The 22258-nt window shown below is 40.6% G+C and overlaps 1 protein-coding gene across 6 annotated transcripts in view; it reads left to right on the top strand.

The window, feature by feature from the left end:
* MAGI2 (membrane associated guanylate kinase, WW and PDZ domain containing 2) overlaps positions 1–22258 on the top strand; it is a 2888931-nt gene that overhangs the window by 1085123 nt on the left and 1781550 nt on the right. For all 6 annotated transcript variants that reach the window (XM_044088324.1, XM_044088323.1, XM_044088325.1 and 3 more), the window contains exon 5: positions 3693–3772. In XM_044088324.1, coding sequence (XP_043944259.1) covers positions 3693–3772 — 80 coding nt within the window. The remainder of the gene's footprint in view (positions 1–3692; positions 3773–22258) is intronic.

Genomic DNA, 22258 nt, shown 5'->3' with positions numbered 1-22258 from the left:
GAATTGTTTCAGAAATTCCCATATTTATGTGTACATGATAAAGTATTTAGGAGTATGGGTTAAAAAGGATTATGTTATGGCAGCTAAGGATATATGGAAAGAGACTAAACAAAAGATAATGCATAACTAAGAAACTGGAAACTCTTGCCTATGGATATGGATAGCAAGATACAAGCAGTAAAAATGTTTTATCCCTTTAGTTTTATATGCAGGTCAGGCATATTTTTGTCAACCAGAGAAGAAGTTGTAGGTAGTAATTAATAAATAGCTGAAGGAGTTTATCTCGGAGGGGGGGACTGCAAGAGTAAAATGGGATAAGTCGATCCTTCCAATGAAACAAGTGATATGAAAGGATATTTTAGAGGTTCACAGTTAAGGCTGTTATACATAATACAAGCAGAAAGATACAATTCAAAGTGGAAAGAGATTATGATGAAGTGGTGTGATCCTAGAAATAAAGAGAGAGTGGTATTTTGGATGCAGATCATTAAGGAAAATAACAACAGTTATGCAGAATATTATATACATAAAGTAGCAGAAAGTGTACTAAGAAATAAACTAACACTGGAATGAAGAAAGGAGATTCTACTGATAGGGATGACTGCAATTAGGGATACAGAGAATGAACACGAGGGAGCAGGTATTTACTGGAGGAAAGTGGAAAAGGAACTAAGGTATCGGGAATAAATAATAGAGAGGGAAAGGTACTAGAGTAGGCAGAGACCAAGAAGACAGTTGGACCACAGGCTAGAGACTGCCTTCCCTGTCATAGGTTGATATCAGATTACAGGCAAAGAGAAATGGATAGGGTAATCCCAAGTGAAAGACCTGCACTGGTTAAGTTTTTAGAAGAATCTGGAAAAGTAGCTGCTGTTATAAAATAGATAATTAGTATGGCATATATAATATTGCAGGATAAGAGGAGGAATCAATCAGAGAATGTCAAAAAAAGATTGGGAATAGAGATTAGATAGGCACTTCACAAAGAAACAGTGGGGGGACATGTGTATGTCTCACAAATATGCAACAAAGTACAGAAGATGTAGGATTTTTGCTTGAAATATTTTGCATAGTTACTTTTACACACCAAGCAGACTCCAAAGAATTTTTTTCTTGGGTAGATGGCAAATGTCGGAGGTATAATGGGAAAGGAAAGGTACCAGGGAGCATATGTTTTTGGAGTGTAATGAGTTAGCAGACTTTAAAAATTCCCTACAGAGGAGGGAATTCCGCATTTTACTAATAATGACAAATACTGACATTTTCTGCAAAGTAACGCAAGGCAGCCTATTCACTGGTTTAATGCACAGCAAATTGTCTTAGATAAAACATCCAGGAAAACATCTTCTATCAGCCTTCTTCTTGGTGAAACCAAATTCTCCACTACTGACTCCATGTTGAAATGTCAGCAATCATAATACTAAGTGTAGAGAGAGACTGAAAAAAAAAAGACTAAAACTGGAGGAGAATGCCAAATCTCAAACATCACTCCTCTACTTTAAACTGTTTTCTGTAGGGGGCAAACCCCCTACATCCCCTCATTGTGGCGGGTAAACCCCCCATACCCCTCACGAACCTGTAGATACCAACTCTGAGATCCCTGTAGACTCAGGCAAAAAGGGAATATTCTGTGAAATGGCCATTTTGGAGTTGGTATATACAAGTCTTTTTTGTTTTTTCAGCCATTTAGTCTGTGCATTTCTGAACTTGCTCAAATGAGTACAGACATTTCAAATGGTTACTCTCTGCTAACTGTATCCAAATGATTTAGTTGTTCATCCACTGAGGGTTAAGAGTATGAACACTGGGAAGGCATACCATTTCCTAACCTGAGATAATGTACGCCAAACCCCAGACTTGATAGTGTGAAAGGCCTGTGACCAGTTTGCTCCCTGTCATGGGATGCTTACCCACCGTAATTAAACTGTGATGGGAATCAGGCCAAACCACTCTTAGTGTGAGAGCACTCCAGGCCATTCAGTTTTTGGTAGGGGTACACTACCCTCACCTCCCAGTGAGAGGTGAGACTAGGGTTGTAAGGAGAGGGATAGTCAGTCAGTCATTCGGTTGGAATGATCCCACTTCTGTAGTCCCAACTGCTGCAGGAGCTGTCATGAGCTCCACAATGCTATATGCTCTGGGAAGCATGCATGCCACTACTTATGACTTCGCCGGTGTACAGTACAGCTCTGGCAGCACATTCTCAGTAGGGTCATACCTTATTAGTGTAATTCCCAGTGCTCTCTCTAGGTCCATCCAAGTGCAGACCACATCTCTCTATTCTCCCCCAGGATGGTGGGCTATTCTCCCCCAGGATGGTGGGCTACTATCTACCATCCTTCTGGCCTGAATGTTCTGACTACAATGCCACTAATCAAGCACAGACCATCTAGCACCATCTGCACCACAGGGTTTGGCATCCAGTAAAAACTTTGGAAGATAATCAGAAATATTTGCAGAGTTTTCATTCTGAAGACTTATCAGCATACCTCTCCCAAAATACATGGACAGACAGATTCACAAACACATACACACATAAACCCCCCAACATACACACATACCTGTACATGTGCCATACATATACACAGACATCAACACTTGTTTAACTGTAATAAAGCCATTATATAGTGTTTTCTGCCACTGAAGGTTCACTTTATGGTGGTTGGCATATGCTGGCAGTCATCATCTTGAAAATGTAGAAGTGCTGGGAATGGAGTAGTCCTAGATTAGTACTTAGTAGTACCGTAGAACATACTATTTGTCCTTGCAAGTTTCCTAGTCTCCTCCACTAAATTTATTTCTGCCTCCAAACATCACAGTGAGGCTTGAGGAAAAGAACAACTTTTTGGTCTGTAAGGCAGACGAGCTATTATTTATTTATTATTTCATTATTTATTTATTTACTTTACATTTGTTGACCAGGATTGTCCGACTGAGCTGAGAATAGTTGGCACAGATGACAATCAGGCAAATACAAAAAATGATAATCTGCCTGTGATGATTGTCACAGCTGTTGAAGCGTGCATGCATATTGTACATTAAATAATATATGTGTACATACATTTGGAATGTAATGATTAGATATGGTTATGTTTGCATTTTGCAACCACTCAGAATTAAAAATAAAATAAAGATTTAGAGTGTACCCATTTTGACAACACTCGAGACTTCAGTCCAGTGGTTTGCTTGTTGTGTTTCTCCAAGAGGTAGTATGTTTAATAAATCTGTTCTAAAGTTTCCTCATTCTAACAACGCTCTTGACTTTAGTCTGAGGGTTTTCTTACTGTGTTTCTCCAAGTTGCAGTGTTTAATTAATCTGATTTAAAGTTTAAGCATTCTAACAGCACTCCAGAGTTTAGTCTAAGGGTTTGCTTGTAGTGTTTCTCAAAGATGCAGTATGTTTAATAAATCCACTGTGCCCTGAATGAGTTCTGCATTTTCAATGAGGTGAACTTGGCAACATTCTACCTGATTTCAATAAAAATAGCTGTATTCAGCACAGGGTGCTGAAGCTGCCAAATTTACAGCTGCCTTGCACAATTATTCTTAAACCTTCTTAGGGCTAATTAGAAGCTGTAAGCAAATTAATTATATTGATTGCCATTTTGTTAGAATGACCATTTTTTAAGAAAAAAAAAAAACTTTATTTCATTTGCTATGTGACTGCTCAAAGTAATTTCTTTCCTTTTTAGTCACAACTCTAAGACAACATCATGGCTAGATCCTCGGCTAGCAAAAAAGGCAAAGCCTCCGGAAGAGTGTAAGGAAGATGGTGAGTGCATTGGCTTTTGTAATATCCTTACACACTGACTTTGTGATTTATAAATGTATACGATGCATGCTTCCTTTCAGTTCTAGTTGCTGCTTCTGTTGTTTTTTAAACTGTAGTGAATGTGGTATGGTAGAAAATTGGTATGACAAAATATCATCATGTTCTTTGTGAGCCAGCTGTGTTATTTGCCTTTATTTTCCTTACAACCATCACAGCTGCATTTTTGTCGAAAAAAATGGGCTCTTTCTTTTTCACTGTTGCTTTACAGAATGCATTTGCTGTGTTACTTCTTACTCAGTAAGGCATGCTTCTGATTTCTAGTTTAAAATGATACAAGCTATTATTGGAGGAAAACAGAAAAGCTGCTAACTATTGTGCCCCTGTTAGCTGCTTCAACATTTGAATTTCAGTGTCTGTCATAATAAGAACGTAACTATCAGTGCAGGATCTACATTTGAGATTTTATTTTCTAGATATTTCATACAGGCTGAAGAATTTTCTGAGCCATGGAAACATAGCTAGATATATATGCAAGTAATATATTTTCTAAATATGCACAACGAGGCTATTGCTTTTAAATATTGAATATTTTTTTTTTACTGTTTAAAGTGTTTAAATGTCAAAACACAGAGGGAAAACATAAGTAAAGGATGACACGATAAGGTGCTGAATGAAATCATAACAGTATCGATGAAGGCGTGGAATATTATTTTGTATGTTACCTTTATGTTGAATATTGCAAGAAAAATATGGAGTATCACCACAGTGTGCAAAATAAATCTGATTGTGTCTTTGTAAAAGAAAGAAAGAAAGAAAGAAAAATTCTAGTATAATTGAAGTATGACCAGATCTGTATTCTAATTTCAGCCAAATTTTTGTTAATTATGGCATACATAGTTGTACAAACAGGAAAAAGAGAACATGCCTAGTGTTTTATAATGGTGATGATTTCAACACCCCCATTTACTAAGTAGCGTAGTAAAACACGTCATCCAGAACAATGGCTGAGCTCAGCACTACACTTGAATTTACTGCTAACTTCAGACATTTCTGTGATCTGTGTGTTCCTGTTAAGTAGTCTGCCAATATTCCAGTCAACATTCTTCAGTAGTTGTGAATTTACTGCATCAATACAACTGCAGACCTTTTTTTTTTTTCACACAGAGGACTATTTTCTATTTAGTAGAATCATTTTTGTAAAATCACAGCCTTTCTTCTGTTGAATTAGAGAGACTGCAAAGTTCCTTTAATTATTTAATATGGTGACAGTAATAAATGATAGAAACCTTTGTCTTGGGATACGTAGTTGGCATTAAATGCATTAAATGTGAAATCAGGGGCATCAGCTCTCACCTGCCAGTTAGTCTTATATACTGTACTTACTACAAAAAATGGCATTGACTTGGGAGGTGTAAGAAAGTTAAAATTAGAATAATGCGGACAGAATGGTAAGACCAGGGTAGTCTGAGAATTTGATGTCTTTTTATTACTAAGAGTATTGCAGGAAACTGAAATTGAACTGTTGTCCATCCTGATGGGATTGCTTTACTCACACAAGTGTTTGCTGTGTTTCTGTAGAAATGCTGAGATATAAATTATCCTCAGAAGTAAAGTATAGTTAGTATTGGAATATCTTTATAGAAAAGTCCAACACATTATGTACTTCAAAAGCTTTAATAAATAATCCAAATTCCTTGAGAAATTAGAAGCAGAAATAATGGTGTAACAGCTTAGCAGCCTAGAAGCTACTGCTAAACTCAGCAAAGGAAAAATGGAAAAGTGGAGTGAGTGTCAAACTATTCTGAGCTAGATACTGATTTCAAGTCCCTTGCAGCTAAAATGTTTCCTCTTAATGTCACTTGCCAATCACACATAACATTTGAATTCCCAAGAACTTGCAGACATCATTGGAAGTATTAGCTCTAGGTGAAGTATATGGTTTCAACTGATTTTTGTACACTGTAGCTGATGTCACATTGAATATCTCCAACAAGTTAGTATAGTTAGATTCACTGGAGAATCTGATTTCTGGGTGAAGTGTGCCTTAGTTGATTTTCATTAAATTAATAAGCTCACATTTTCTTACATTACTAGTGCATTTGTTTTTAGGATTAATCTGACTGAGTCAAGCAAGTGTACCACGATGGTTTCAAAATATGAGAAACTGTTTGTTAATCAGTTATGCAAATTACACAGTACTCTTTAAATGAATGCAATATAGATTTTTTTTAATTGACTCATATATACATATACAAACACACACACAAATATATATATATATATATATATATATATATATGTGTGTGTGTATATAAATATATATATATATATATATATATATATATATATATATATATATATATATAATTACTTAGATAAGAATGGAATAGATATCCACTGTAAACAATTTTGTCTCATTTTATCAACATATGATTATTCAAAGCAAAAACATATTAAACCTAGAGAGGTCACTAATAAAGAGAGCAGTATTCTTACTTATTTATTGACATTTGATTACTGGAAAAGTCTGACTCTGAAAAGTTCGAAATGATTGCAAAATATTTTAAGAACAATAATTTTACAATCTTCAAAAAATAAAACAAAAAAATCTGCAGCTTAAATAATTATAACAAATTAGCATTTATATCACGCTATCAAAAGATGAAAATAGCGAACGCTATTTCATCGAACCTAAAATATCTAAACCAAATAATATCGAACATTCAGAATAGAGAATTTTTTCCTTGGGAAAAAATTTGCTATTCTGAAACACATACAAACAGCATAAGCACACCTAAAAAACATCAGTCCACACACATTCACTTATAACAACTAACCCTACACTAAACTGTACATACACTACTATCTATCCATCTACCTTAACCCAAACCCTAACCCTAAGGTCCGTCGCTATCACTCACTCACCTAACCCGCGCCCTAACCCTAACTCACTTAACCTGCCCCTAACCCTAATTCTCCTAACCGCGCCCTAACACTAACTCACCTAACCCTCACCCTAACTCTAACTCACCTAACCCGTGCCCTAACCCTAACGACCACACAATCGCACACTTACCTGAACCCAACCCGTAACTTTCCAACACAGCACTGAAAATAGCAAAGCCACAGAACCGGCCAACGGAATTCTTTCCCTAGGAAAGAATTGGGTGTTCTGCAGCTTCACTGTTTTTAGTGTTCGCTCAAAACAGGTCGATATTAGAACATTCAAAGTTTTAAAACTTTGATGTTCTGATATACACCCACAAATTAGACATAATATAAAAAACATTGGTTAAGAATCGATACAAGGTATATGACAATCATTTATATGATTGCAAAATACAAAAACACATTTTTTGCAGGAAGGCAAACCCCTCCATCATCCTGTTCTAGAGGCAAGAACACACATCCCTGACCTATATATATATATATATATATATATATATATATATATTTATATATATATATATATATATATATATAAGAAAAACAAAACCGAATAAGACTAGGAAGAAATAAACTTATACTACTGAAAACTTCCGAACTGTTAAAAACAAAAACAGAAATCCAATGAATAGATGCTGAGCCAGAACTGTTATTTGCTGAGTGCTTTCGTTCGCTTTATTGGTAACAATCGAACTTCATCGGAGCAAAATGTAATGCATTTGCAATACTGTACGAGCTTTAAATAGTCTAACTGGTGTAAAAAATGCTGCACTATGATTGGTAGATATTCTACGCCAATGCAGTAGTATTTGAGAGACACTGCTATAAAACAAAAGGTTTTAGCTGCTAACATCCTGCCACTAGGGGGCGTGCTGTAACTTTTTAGTTGTATCACTTTAATGCACATTTAATGTTGAGATTCTCATTGAGCCCTGGTGGGGTATCTGCTTCAAGGAGGAGTTGCCATCTTAATTCCTTCAGCTCCAGTAGTGTGTTGCAATCTCCAAAAAACTGCTGGACCTGTTCTAACACTAGAAATTTAAAACAGGTGAAGCCATTGCAGCTGGTGGCATGTCTGCTTAATGCATTGTAACTGTCATTATGCCTGATGGCTGCAAGGTGTTCCTTCATCCTGTCTGAGAGCTTTATACTTATATATGTATAGATATATATATATATATATATACCAACTGTGAGAGGGAGAAAGTGAGGAAAAAGCAACTCACCTACTCACTCTTCTCCGAGTCTGACCACCATGACAGAATGCCGTTAATCTTTTTTTTTGTCTGTCTTTCTGACTTCTGACCATTTATTCAATGACAGTCAGTAGGGGTTCAGACAGTATGACTATATGATTACATTTTTTAACTACCTTCTCTGTCCAGCACTTGTATTTTGTGCTTAGTAGCAGAGGAATGCCTCTCAGTGCTAGAAATTACATTTGTATGAAATGCAGCAAATGCAAAAAGAATGTTTGACTAATAAAACATTTGTCTGTCTAGTTGCATACGTGTCACATGGATAACTGTAGTAATGCAGTTTCGGCAAATGCAAAAAGAGCAAGTGCTGTTCGTCAAAACTACTTTTGCTGATAGTGGAGTTTGCTTTTTTTCTCCATTATTTTGTGAACTTGGATTTGGTATATATAAGTCCAGAGTATAAATGATGTTCCTTTGCATGGGAGGTTGCAGGGGGGCTTGGCCCCCTGCAAAACAAAGTGTTGTAACGTTCACCAAAAGTAGTTTCAGTACACATTTTTTGCTTTGTTTCCATTTGCTACAATTATCTTTAGCAACTCAATATGAATCCATCTAGTTAATGAACATGTGGTGCTTTGCACAGTATCTGGAACAAAAGCTTTGGAATGCTAAGTACCATATTGTGTTGAGTTCTACTCCTTTACTAAAAGGTGCCACATGGTAGTTGGCTCCATTGTTATGGAGTCCATTCTGTTAATGCAGCAGCTTCTAGGGTAGTACTAAGCAGAACAACCTAAAAAAAGTGTGGCAGAATGAAGTATCTAACAGCTTTTAAAGCTGTTTATTCATAAGAGGGACGCTTTCCTTCTGCCTACTGTCTGTATAGCAGCAGTAATTGTATTAAAGCTTTCAAGGCTCTAAATCACTTTATGCTCCTACATTTTTTTCTGTAACTAGTAGAGTATTAGATCAAATAAAGCTCCTTATTCTATGAAGAATTATGTTTTTCTCTCCAGTCATAACTAATTATGCACTTCAGATATAGATGTCAAGAAGTTCACATTGTGAGTGGAGAGATTGCTCATGGGGTGAATATCCATTTTGCAAACACATAACTATATAGTTATAATTGCAGAGATCCTGACATAACTTTTTGTAGCATATGACTTCAACTGCCCGGAGACACTGCTCGTTGTATAGGAACACAAAATGTTTTACATCCTTGAATGTTTTAACACACTTAGTGCGACCATATAGATTGCAGGAAGATGCAAAGTGGCCTCTGATGAGTGAACAATTTTAAAAGTTTTTAGATGCTTCATTCTGTCACAGTAATGTTTTTCTTGTGAGAGAAGTGCACTACAGCTCTAGTGTGAAATAAGGACTTAATAGTACTAAAAGGTGCTCATCAGTTTATATTGGAAAGGTGTCTGATAAAGCTATCTTTTCCTCAAATTCAGAGTGCAGTCATTGCACTTCTTGTAGTACAAGTTGGCAATGAATGCACCCTGATCGTAATCCTGTATATCCCTAGTATTCTTCCAAAGCAATGCCAGCATCAAATTTTCCAACAACCAACCCTTTGATACTGATCTGTGCTAAAGTTATGTTTTTTCTATGGTTACACACACACACACACACACACACACACACACACACACACACACACACACACATTCACATTCACACATCACTTTCCCATTCAATAAACCTTAATTGAAATAAAAATAAATAAATAATATGTCAGGGAGGAGATCTTAAAGTTTTAAACTATGTTTTGAACAGTGTATAATTGGCAGAAGAATCATTATCATAATATTTAGTATTAGAAAACAATACACGTTATTCACAGTAATCCTTGGTTATTTAGATTAATGTAGATTATAAAATGCATAAAGGAATGCTGACATCCTGACAAAGCAGATTGTTCACCTTTAAGGAGAAAGAACCCTGCAGCTAGCATTTTAATATCAAGCAGAGCATTGCACAACGGTCATAATCCATTATCTGCCTATTAACTTGTAATCAAATGGTTCAAGCAGTCCTAAAAATTTTGATTGATTTTTATTAGATGTTTCTGCATGTAGAATAAAATAAATCTTATCGTAGTATAGGAAAATCACATTTCATGTGCAGAAAAGCATCACTGAAATAGTCAACGCATGCATTTTTTCTTTCCGCTCTTTCATGCATACCCAGATGTCAAATTGCTGTAGTCTTACATCTTCTGTAAACTGTCACATTCAGATAGCCATCCCTAAAACAATGTTTTGCGCTAGACATTTATTGAAAAGCACAGTAACGCAGCAATATAAAAGAGGTGTTTTTATCAGTAGTGAGCAAAGTGTCACCATAGATTTAAGTAGTACAATCCCACTCTTATTTTTGCAGCCACGTGTGTGTGCTGAAAGGAAAGACAGCTTCCCTCTGAACTACCATGGCTGTTCTTCTCTTTGGGAATTTGATGTGCCCTGTGCCATAGGCATCCTTCAGTTCACACCACAAAGTCATTCTTTGCAGCTGCCTTAAGTGTCTAACAAATTAAATGTTAACAATAAATGTAATTCAGGATTGTTCAACAATCTGCCCTTCTTCCATGTTACCCTGCCCACTCTTAACCCATTACAGCAAGGGCAGTCAAGAATGAATCTGTGCGAAAAGGCTGCAGTGCATAAACAAGTGTGCATGTGTGGGGGAGGGGAGTGGGGGTTACCACTCATTGTTTGCTGTTGACATATCACATGGTATAAAAATAAGTGCACGCGTACAATATAAAACAAGAACTGTTTTTTTTTTGTTTTTTTTTTTTAAAGTTGATATGATAAGCTATTTACTTGTTTTATTTCATGCTCAAAACTGATTTATTTATCAAAATATTCATTGCTGCAGGTATTTTTTTTCTTTTTGCTTGCCTGTTTGTAATTCTTGAGTTATTTTACAGTTTCTTGCTTTATTTATTAATTTAACAATACCTATAGCTTGTGTTGGTTTTTAGCTCAAAAACATACAACTTGACACCATAACATTTTCTTACTGCTGACTTCAAATTTGGTTTGCTACTTCTCCCAGAGGCATAAGTTTTACAGCTAATTTTCCAAAGAATACCTGCTTCATACTCTCCCCTTGAAGTGTATACCTTCTGAGCTTCAGTTCAGTTGCAAGATCCAAGAGTCCTGACTTTTATTCTGTATATTAACTTAACAACAAATGACCAATTTGCAGCCATTGTATTTTAGGAAAATGTACTGTGGTGGGATTTGTAATTGACTGAGATAAACTAACATTTTAATGCTTATAATTCAATCAGGTATTACATGGAGCATATGTACACATTACAAAACAGAAGCTGTGTAGATTCAATTTGACATATTCAAAAATGATTTTCCCCAGGATTCACGAAGCCTCCGTGTAAGAGTTATAACTCTTACATGGAGGCTGCAGTTAAACGGAGAGATGTCAGCATGCTTTGCATATTCATGAGAGCATGCTGAATCACACCTAAGTCTAACACGGTCCGTGTAAGACAGTAGGGGGCGTGTCCGTAGGCTGAGCCCTGCAAGCGGACCCGCCCCCAGAAGTGTAAAAGTGCCCAAAGTGAACACCCACAACAGAGTCCACGGAAATGTGAATAAACACAACACAACACATGGCCCCACAGACTATGAACATAAAATATATATAAATGAACATGTTATATTTTATTTTTAAATTGTAAAGATGTTTAACCGTGAGTGCGCTCCTTTGCGCGGGAGTGCCCGTAGCGCAGCTACAGATAGCAGTCAGTGGGAAAGCATATAAGAACTAAATATGCAAAATAAGCCAGGAAGCAATAGCGTAGCGGTAGAGATGTTGGCTGAAGAGCAGGCATTCATGGTTCGAGCCCCCACAACACCAATTTTTTTTTTTTCAAAATAAGCAGGAAACAAGTCCGACAAATATGTACACATAAAACCCCAATATATGTAAAAGTAATGAAATAGCCCATTTATATTGAAGACATGTGAGGTAACAAAAGAAGAAAAAATGCCAGATGTGCTCATAGCTGAGCTACAGTTTAACAGAGTGAGTGTATGTGCCCGTAGATGAGCAGTGGTTTAACTGGTGCAAAATGAGTGCCCGTAGCTGAGCAGTGGTTTAACATGCTAAATTTATGTGCCCCTAACTGAGCTGAGCATAATATGTGTGCTGATAGCCAAATGAGGCTTAAAGCAGCGTACCCCGTTTGCGTGGAGCTGCGCACCGCGCAAACAAGCTAACCGACGGGCAACGTTGAGCAAGCCGTATCAAAACTGCCTTTACACAGACACACCCCTCAGCATGTCTAGACAGTCATGAAAAATAAAAAGCAGTGGCCAGGTTCGAGCCCAGGATACTATACACCATAGTCAAGGTACAGAACCACTAAGCCATGACAGCAGTACCTGTAAATGCAATAATAGCTAATATATAGGAATGAATACAAACTAGAGCATGACAATGCAGGTTTATTGAAGTTGATACAATTCCAAAATGGCCAATCACAGATATGTGCGGGAAAAACGGACTATATAAGCCCCATAGGCGGGAATACACAGCATAAACAATTGTAGAACTGACCTGCAGGCAGAATGACGGGAGTAGGAGAGGGTAGTCACTTTCGAGCACAGAGGTGGGGTGTTGAGGAGTCCAGGTACATGGTCTGGCTCCTAGTCCATAATCATGAGGCCCAACTCAAGCAGGGCCAGGTCCTCTGGGGAGCATACAGGGCTGAGGCGTGGGACCGGTTGGCTCATGATCTCACCAGTGCCACCGGGATTCCAAGGACTGGTGAGCAGGTCCATCACCACCATGCGGACCTGAAGAGACGCAAGCAGGACCAACTGAACCTTTGGATCCAGGAGGCCCGGCAAACACCCAACGCCCCACTACTGAGTAAGTAACATTTAATTATGTATGTAAGAAATTAAACTAGCTGATATTATGGAGATGTGTATTCCAATATTACTTCATTTATATTACAGCTGCAGGTGTCCGTTCTGTGAACCGCAGAGCCTATGGCGATAGGCTGGTGCGGTTGCGCCACCAGGCAGGTCAGTAATCCACTACCAGTAACTGTAAAGAAATATAAAAGTATGACAGTCAGCAAAAGAGTGCAGTGTAGTCAGTAAGGAATAAAATGTGCAAGTAACAGTGTGAAAGTGTCTGCAAGTATTGCTTGATTACAAAAGTGTGTTTCAGCCTGTAAGTTTAACCTAAACATGAAACTGTCCGACATATATTCTGAAATAAAAATGCCCTGCCTGTAAGAAAATAGTACACAACCTGCAGCAGGCTGAAAAGTATAGCTGCAGAAGATGATGAAATCACATGTGTGAAATATATCCCTGTGGAAATACTGAAACATGACAGAAGTGAGACTGCTGGAAAGGATTGTAATAACTACTGGTAAAACATGTCAATAAAGCCTAGAAGTACCATCCTGAATAGTAAAATGAAAGCAAGTGAGAGAGTGAGAGAAAGTGTCATGAATCCAGCAATACAGTAGTAATAACCCCTGAATAAAGTATACTGCAGTCAAGACAGAATGAAATGCATGTGAGATTCAAAACCAAACAGCAAAATCTGTTCAAAGTGTTGCTGCATCTGGAATGTGTATCCCAAAATCTGGATATGTTGCTCTCAGTCTGCAATATGCAGATAGGATGTTTGTCTGATATACCAAACACCCACACTTGTCTACAGCTATATAAAGCAAATGTAGCAGGATGATGTAGCTGAACAAAGCTAGATATGAATGTGTATGAAGAACCATAAAATGTATATTGATGTTGCAGTAACAGTCCTATCACCAAGCTGAAATAGTTATCATATAGGAAACTGTTAGAACAGTAGTGTGTATATAACTGTAGCTATTAGAAATGTACAGCATATGTATTGTTATTCGAAGGTGTTAATATTACTTTCTTCACCCCACCCTATAACCACATATAACCCATTCCACGTGAAAATGGTATGTGCAATCACAATTAACACCCCTGGACGTTTGTCCTGTTGGGTCATATACATTTGCATGTCCGTTGATGCATCTGCCCTGTTCATACATCCACACCTGATGGCCTGTTGCCATCAATTAACCCTGCATGTTGTTGGACTGTGTATTTCTGTTCAAATTATGCATGTGTTATGCACGCTGTTCAATGGTGTGAATATCTGGGTGTTTGGTTAATGGGAATACTAATGCATGCTGTTACAACTAATTGTGAATGGTATTATATGTCACTAACCCAAACTGTCATGACATAATGCAAAACATAGGACGACAGGGAAGGCGGGTTGCAGCGGACCCACCTCTCCCACCTCAGCTGGCGAGTGCACCTGGCACTAGTGCCGAGTCCGGACCCTCCTCCGGTGGCCCTGTGCCACCTGCGGGTGGAAGCGCTGCAGGGGATGGGGCTCGCCCCCCCTCTGCAAGTGTGGCCAGAGGAGAACCACCACTCACTCTCCGTAGCGTCCGGACTGTGGTGCGTAGGGAGATTCGGGACACTGTTCTCGAGCCCCTACACCAGCTCGAGGCATGGGTGGTGCAAATAACGGGCATGCCTGTTGCCCCGCCTACACAGCCCCGTCCTGGGCAGTGAAGGAACAGTGGCAACTGCCTGTGGGGGGGGATATCAGTTCCACTGTTGTCTTCTGTGGGCTCTTGTGCTCTGGATATCCAAACCTCCGTCCCCGTCAATTGCGTAACCCCTCCACACACGTGTCATACACCGCCCCTGTATGCGTCTTGTTTGTCTTGTCTGTTTACCTACCCAACCTACCTCCCCAGCTGCACTGACTTCCTTCACCTGACATACCACTCTCACCTGAAAAAAAAAAAAAAAGGGCACTTTGTACCCACAAAAAAATTACGCCCCATACATAGCTGCCCATTCCGCACACATGTCTACTGGACATGGAACCTATCAATTACAATTGGCTGTACAACAAGTATTATTGTTGTCCTGACGCCTCTCTCAGGGGTGGAAGGTTTCAAATGTCACACCAAATTACATACATATGCACAGCTGTTGCTGATGAAGAAATGGGCAGCTATGGGCCTTACCTACATCCCTCCTGCACATCCCAAGCTTGTTTCCCTACTGTCTTACCCTCTTTGTGACCCCCTTTTCACCACTTTCCTGTCCCCCCATTTTCTTTTCTTTCAAAGAAAATAGCGCGGGTGTGCGCAAGAGTAAGCACGTTTAAGCGGTTGTAAGCGGGTGTGCGCGGAGCTAACTGCCAGTGCGCATGCGTGAGCTCCGCGCAAACCAGCGCTAACCTGGTTACAACTGCTTAAAAGTGCCTTAGTCACTTTGATTGACAGGTCCTGTACTCAGCTCAAAAGCAAAATAAAATCCCACTGTGAGTCCCGAACCCAGGACCTTGGAAACAGTAGTCTGCATGACTTACCACTAAGCCATGACTCTTATACAAGAACATTGTGCTAAAATAAATATATCATGTAATAGTAGGAATGAATGTAAAGGGAATATAGATGTGTAGTACACAAAGCATGCCATTTAGAATTACTATCAAAACTAGTGGATTTCCATAATAGTAATGTGTGAACAGAAACAGCCATGCTAGTTGGAAGCTCGTAGGTAATAATGTCACTATAGCACCTTGCAAGCCACACACATACTCACAGCAGGATAAGCACTGCCCATACCCCACAACCTCTTACAGGAACACATCTGGACCAAGTAATAAAATATGTGGAGCAAAGGCCCAAAACCAGGGACACATTACAAATAATGTTACAACAAACGCAGACAGTTCAGAGAGTAACAGGGTCTGCACTTTGTGGGATGTTTGGAAGGGTATGCAGTCTGAAACTTGAATGTTTGTCACCATATTCTGACTTGATTCAGAGTGACTTGCCAGAAAAAGGTGTGCATGAGATATTGACCAAAATATGAGGCAGAAATGTGGACAACCTGCAAATATCTGTACACATGACGGGTCTGACACCACCATATTTGAATAGTTAAGAGCCTAGACATAGCAACAGTGAATGACTTACAGGGATGCCCCACAGACCCCATGTGAAATGTACAAACAGTAGGCAGAAAGGTGTAACACATGCAGTGGTAACTATGGAGTCCTGAAAGTATTCATCACTTGCATGGCAGAAAAAGTGTAGTAATACATATGCTCATGCCAACCCACAGTCACAACTGCAGCATACCAGACATTTTAATGGGTGTACCCCACTGATATGTACCATTCCATGAGGCACATAACAGATGAACCTGAAAGTCTCTGGGGCCTGCTCAGCAACATACTCAAATACCCTAATAGATGTCAAGGCCCACACCATGGCCAGACCACACTGCATGCTGTAACACCCTAGCAGATATAGCAAGCATTCCAAGGTGTAAATGTACATGGAAAATAGGAAAGCTACAGCAGCACACTACAGTCAAGACACCTAGCAGGCATACAAGTAGTGACTGTAAAGGGCAACTATTGAAGCCTTAGCAACAAAGTGCAAGCAAAAGTGAAAGGAAAGCACACACACACACACATTAGCAGTAGTAGTAGTTGTAGGTATCAGTGTACATACACAGTTAGTACAGGAAACTGGAGAAATGAATGGAGGAATGTTAATCTACAACACACCTGGAAATATGAGAGAGATACCAACCTTTACACTCACAGAACATTGTCCACAGCATAACAGCATGGTCCCTGCCCTTAAAATCTGAAAGGGCTACGCCTATCTCACATACCTTTTTATAGCACTGTTCTGAAATCACAGTGAGAACTGCAATCAGTACACAACTGGCTGCATGCAGTTAGCAAATGCTGGCTAACAATTGGTGCAGAGGCCATCACATGGGCATATGCAGATACCTACAAAAGTATGCTGTACTCCCAGTCCACACATGCAATACTTTCATTGCACCCTGAGAAGGACGTGAGAGACAGACAGAGAGAGAGAGAGACAGAGACAGAGAAAATTGCAATTAAGCAGACACAAACAAATTGTTCAGCAACCGCTACCTGAAAGCTGACAACTGGGAAGTGGAGCAGCAGGACAGAGAACCAGACGGCAACACAAGCAGCTGTGACAAATACAGGTAATGTAAAGTAATACTATAAAGGTCTACATACTGTGAACCCTCCATATGTGTCATTGGTTTGTATCCATATGTATATGAAAATGTGTAAAGGGCAGGGGAAAAACAGCAACTATCAGTGAAGGCTGTACATACATTTGTATGTGAGAGCATCTATGTGCACATATCAATGTTGGTTGATTGTAGGTTGTAGTGCCATGTACAAAGTAGGTTTCACAGTTATGTATGTTTAGCAGTATGTTAGTGTGTGTATACAGTATGGTAGACAAATATGTTGATATACCTGTCTAACATATGGATACGTATGTATGTCAACATATGTATGTGTATGTATATATATATATATATATATATATATATATATATATAATATGCATATATGTATACATACATAGAGAGAGAGATGTAGGAATACATAGACAGATGTAGATAGAATATTGTACAAACATATCTATGTAATGCACACATACAGATATAGATATATGTAGATACATATACATAGACAGACTGATCTGACTATCTACAGGTATGACTGTATATGACGACCTGCAACACAGCCTGTCCCACCCCCTCTGTCACTCACACCCCCTCTGTGTCCCCCTCCACATCTATAGCAATATATGTACATCAATATATATATGTGTATATGTATACAGACATATATATATATATATATATATATATATATATACATATAGATATATACATATATATATATATATATATATATATATATATAGAGAGAGAGAGAGAGATGTATATAAATTCTGAGTGAGGCACATGTGTACAGATGTATTGCAACAGGTGCCTGGTGACAAAGGCATGGAGTGAACACCAGTGTCAAAACTGGAGTACCATACCACATTCCAGATCACCTACACCAGTAACCACCAGATATGTGATTGGCTGCTCACCACTGCATGTGTCAGGGGTGAACAGGATCAGAAATGTGCACAATAGTGGCCCCAATGATAGTCACAGTGGCACACTATCCCTGGAATACCTGCACATGGTATGTGTCAGCGGACATGGTGTGTCAGATATGGACATGTAGGTCGGTGTACCCCTCCACCCACACCACATAATGGATGCCATGGTATGGACCTCACATGACAGCTACAGATATGGAGAAGGACACAGTGACATGTACAACACTGTGACAATGCACTCAAACACATTACCAATGCACAGTGACTGACAACACCACAGAGTACACATATACTACCCACATAGAGGTTACCACTCCCGGATTTACATATGTAAGTCACACCCATGACAGATGTCCAACAACCATAGTAACACCTCACACCATCCACAACCTAAATGTCTGCTGTGTGCCATCCGTGCCACTGCAATAGAGTGCACATGTGAAGGTAAAAGTTCCTACCCTCAAATAAGACATACCCTGCAATAAACCACACAGTGTTAAGAAGCAAGACTCCCCATGAGTACATATCACACATACCCCTGCTGAATGTTAGTCAGATAAGTAATATGCCATATGAGTCACCCTGTGTAACTGTGTGACAGCAGCAGGTACCATCATACCACATGTGTCACAATGGTCAGGGTAGCAGAACAGTACGCTGCTGTAGTCCCAAGGGCAATAGCATATTGTATAGTATTCTATTGTAATGTAATGTATTGTGTTGTATTGTATTGGTATGTTGAGGTGCCTCCTTCGTGGAGTGGAACCACTGCTGCTGTGTGCCAGTGTGCAGGTACATATCCTGTAGTCAGGCTAGTGTTACATAGCACTTCTATATGTGTGTTTAGCTCCTGTCAGAGTTTATGTAGCATGCAACTGGGGATACCATCAGGTCCCATTCATGTTGTGTATTCTGCTGTCCTGAGGGTGGCTCTCACCTGGACATCTGTGATGACAGGGAGGTTAAAGTCAGCTGGGATAACTATGTCTTATTTTGGGGGAGAGGGTGGGGTGACACCTGCACTGAACCCGACTGCCACAATGTTGTCAATATCTGTGGTGTCAGTGAAATATGTGTTGTTGTGTACTAACTATGGGCATAGAGGATGGATCCTGACCAGGTTGCTAACATAACTGAAGAAGGCCTTCTGGTTATTTGTAGTGTCCCTCTTGATTTCCCTCTCAAAGTTGCCCATGGATGTTTGTATGATGGAAAATAGATCCTTACTAGTGCTGCTCAGACATGCCCTCCCTTTATGGAATTATACTCTGTCTTGCAATAGCTTCCATCTTCTGTAATACAATCTGTCTATGGCTGGGGTCCAACAGACAGGATGCTGTCCCTTTGTGGAGAGTGCCTTGGTCATATATGGGCTTGCATGACCCATGCATTCTCGGAGATGTCTGTAGAAAGCAATTGTGTAGGGGTCAGCATTGTGGGTTGTATCTGCCACTGGCCCAGTGGGCTGAAAGGATACCATGTCACTGTTACAAAGTGTAAAGTTTGTATCTGTAATGTTATGCACTATAGTCGTTTGTGCTGGTGGTGGAGGTGGGATATGTATATCCAGGGCAATCAGTGTGTGGTCAGCTCACAGTAGTTGATGATGTAGGCCATACAGTACCTAGATACAAACCCCCAGAGTGAGGAGATGCTCTTGACCTGAAAAAGTGTTCTGACTGCTGGGGTTTGGTAGTATGTCGTATGGAGAATGCCAGGTACTGTTGCACAGTTGCTGGCTGAGCACTGATACCTGGCCATCTACATGTGTATCCACCAATAGACAGACAGATGCTACATATGTGAGATATGTTGTATCATAACAGTCGAGTAGCATGTGTAGTATGTGTGCCAAATTCTGCTGACATATATTGCTGATACCAGGTTATTTTCTTTCTCAGGTACATGGCCCACCCGCGGAATCCCATCTACTCCACAGCTGAGGATGAGGAGATACACCAGAGCCTGGTGCGGGATTATGCAATACTGTTTTCCCGCACCAGCCAGAATCAGCAGGAGAGGGCTGCACTGTGGCAAGACCTTCTCCGTCGGGTAAATGACATAGGCATGCATAATAGGACATATGAGCAGGTACGACATCACTGTAGTGATTTAATCAGACATGTCCGTCAGCGTGCGTCGGATATCCACAGGCAAAAGGTCGCCACAGGTGGTGGGGTGGCTACACATCCCCCACTCACCAGACTGGAGGGACTACTCATGAATGTAGTGGCTCCAGTCCGCCAGCAACAACAACAGCAGCAGACATGCATTATGATGGAGGCTGGAGCCACGCAGCAGCAAGACAGTGAACGTGCAGGTAATATGCCATATGTATAGTTGACTGTTGTGTACACTGGTAGTTAATGTATGTGTGAGGTGTGTCCTTGGTTTGTAGCTGTCACCATAGTATTTAATGTGCAAGTGTGATATCCTCAATATTAACAGCTGACCTGTGAAAGGCGATTGTTGTACTACTGACCTGTATCATACTCAGTATCAATGGCACAGTTGTGCCCACTGACATTAGTTTCTTCACGTCTACAGGACCCTCTGGTATAACAGCAATGCAGCCTATCCATGCTGGTGAGTGTGTATTAACAATTCCTGTAATAGTGTTGATAGTAATAGTACTATTTGGCTCACTTAGTAGTGCTCTTTGTATGCATGTAGGTGTGTCTGTGTCTGTGTGTTGCTATCACGCATACTGAGTACTGTACAATTGTGTGAAACTGTGTGCATGTGTGCATGTGTGCACCTGTGCATGTGTGCACCTGTGCATGTGTGCATGTGTGCACCTGTGCACCTGTGCACCTGTGCATGTGTGCATGTGTGCACGTGTGCACGTGTGCATGTGTGCACCTGTGCACCTGTGCATGTGTGCACCTGTGCACCTGTGCATGTGTGCATGCGTGCACCTGTGCATGTGTGCATGTGTGCACCTGTGCATGTGTGCACCTGTGCATGTGTGCATGTGTGCACCTGTGCATGTGTGCATGTGTGCATGCGTGCATGTGTGCATGTGTGCATGTGTGCACCTGTGCATGTGTGCATGTGTGCATCACTGGTAATGTGTAGACATTGTAAACTGTGTTTCCTGTTTCCCTACCACAGGTTCTGTTGCTGCTCTGGTGTCATGTAGCAGGGAACCTGAATCAGGTGCCGTGGGTACTGATAATGATGACATCTGTGTAATGGCACAGGAAAGTATGCCAGGGTCCGCCATTGGTCAGCCGATTGACAGTACACAGCTGTCGACCCCATCAATGCACAGTTATCCTGCCAATACACCCTTTGTCACCAATGTCCCTAGGTGATGGACAGCATACAGTGGGCATTGACCAGGGTAATGTGGTATTCTGTGGCACATGCCTCCCCACACAGCAGCCATGGGCATGGCCCAGAGATGGTACCACACAGACAGATGTCCAGGGGTTCTCATGGGAGCATCCGTGGGCGTACTGCCCCTGTCAGACATGCCCACAGAGGTCTTACAACCTCAGCTATGTTTCGGGCTGTCATGCAGGCACAGTCACGTATGGAACGGTACACCAGATAGGGTCTGAGGGAGCTGACAGCATGTCGCACAGCCATGACTGACAGTATGCATGAGATTGCGGCTGCCATCCGTGATTTCACCAATGTCATAGACAGATGTTGTGGGGACATATTAGACCGGTTCCACAACTACATGTCCATGAGCCAGGGCAATGGTGGGTGGTTGAGGCGTCGACGTGGCCATATGCCAGCAACAGCAGCAGCTGGCAGTCGTCGCGGACGACAACAGGGCCGCGGCCGCCCCCGTAGTGCCAGCAGCAGCCCCAGCAATGCTGGGTCTGTGCCGTCATCAGACCACACCAGGAGACCACGTGCACGTGGCTCTGGCTGGGCCCGACAGGGATCTGTGTCCAGTCAACGAACACCTGCTTCTGATGACAGTACCCAGTCTGGGTTGGTACTGGATACGGTCCGTAGCACCCCTGCAAGGCACAGGTACCGTGTCCGTGGCCAGAGACACTGATCTGTATGACCTGGCCGGTACAGTCTGTGGCTGTCCACAAACACCAGTATATGGCAGCCATGAGGTGGAACTGTGTGCATCCATACACACATGCGAATTGACAACACCTAGGGCTACCGCATACACGCAGACACTGCATCAACATTGCCCCACCTTCTACTGCTGTCCCTCACCAACACACATACACATACATGTCAATTGGTGGTATCGGTGGCTGACTCAGGCATACCAAGTTCACACCCTGTGCATATGATGAAACTGTGCCACCTCCTGCAATCTGTAACAACTGT

The sequence above is a fragment of the Protopterus annectens genome, chromosome 11.part0 (genome assembly GCF_019279795.1).
Source record: "Protopterus annectens isolate FY-2018-M chromosome 11.part0, PAN1.0, whole genome shotgun sequence".
Classification (NCBI taxonomy): Eukaryota; Metazoa; Chordata; order Ceratodontiformes; family Protopteridae; genus Protopterus; species Protopterus annectens.
Note: the sequence above shows the minus strand (reverse complement) of the source record. Positions and strands in the feature narration are given on the sequence as shown.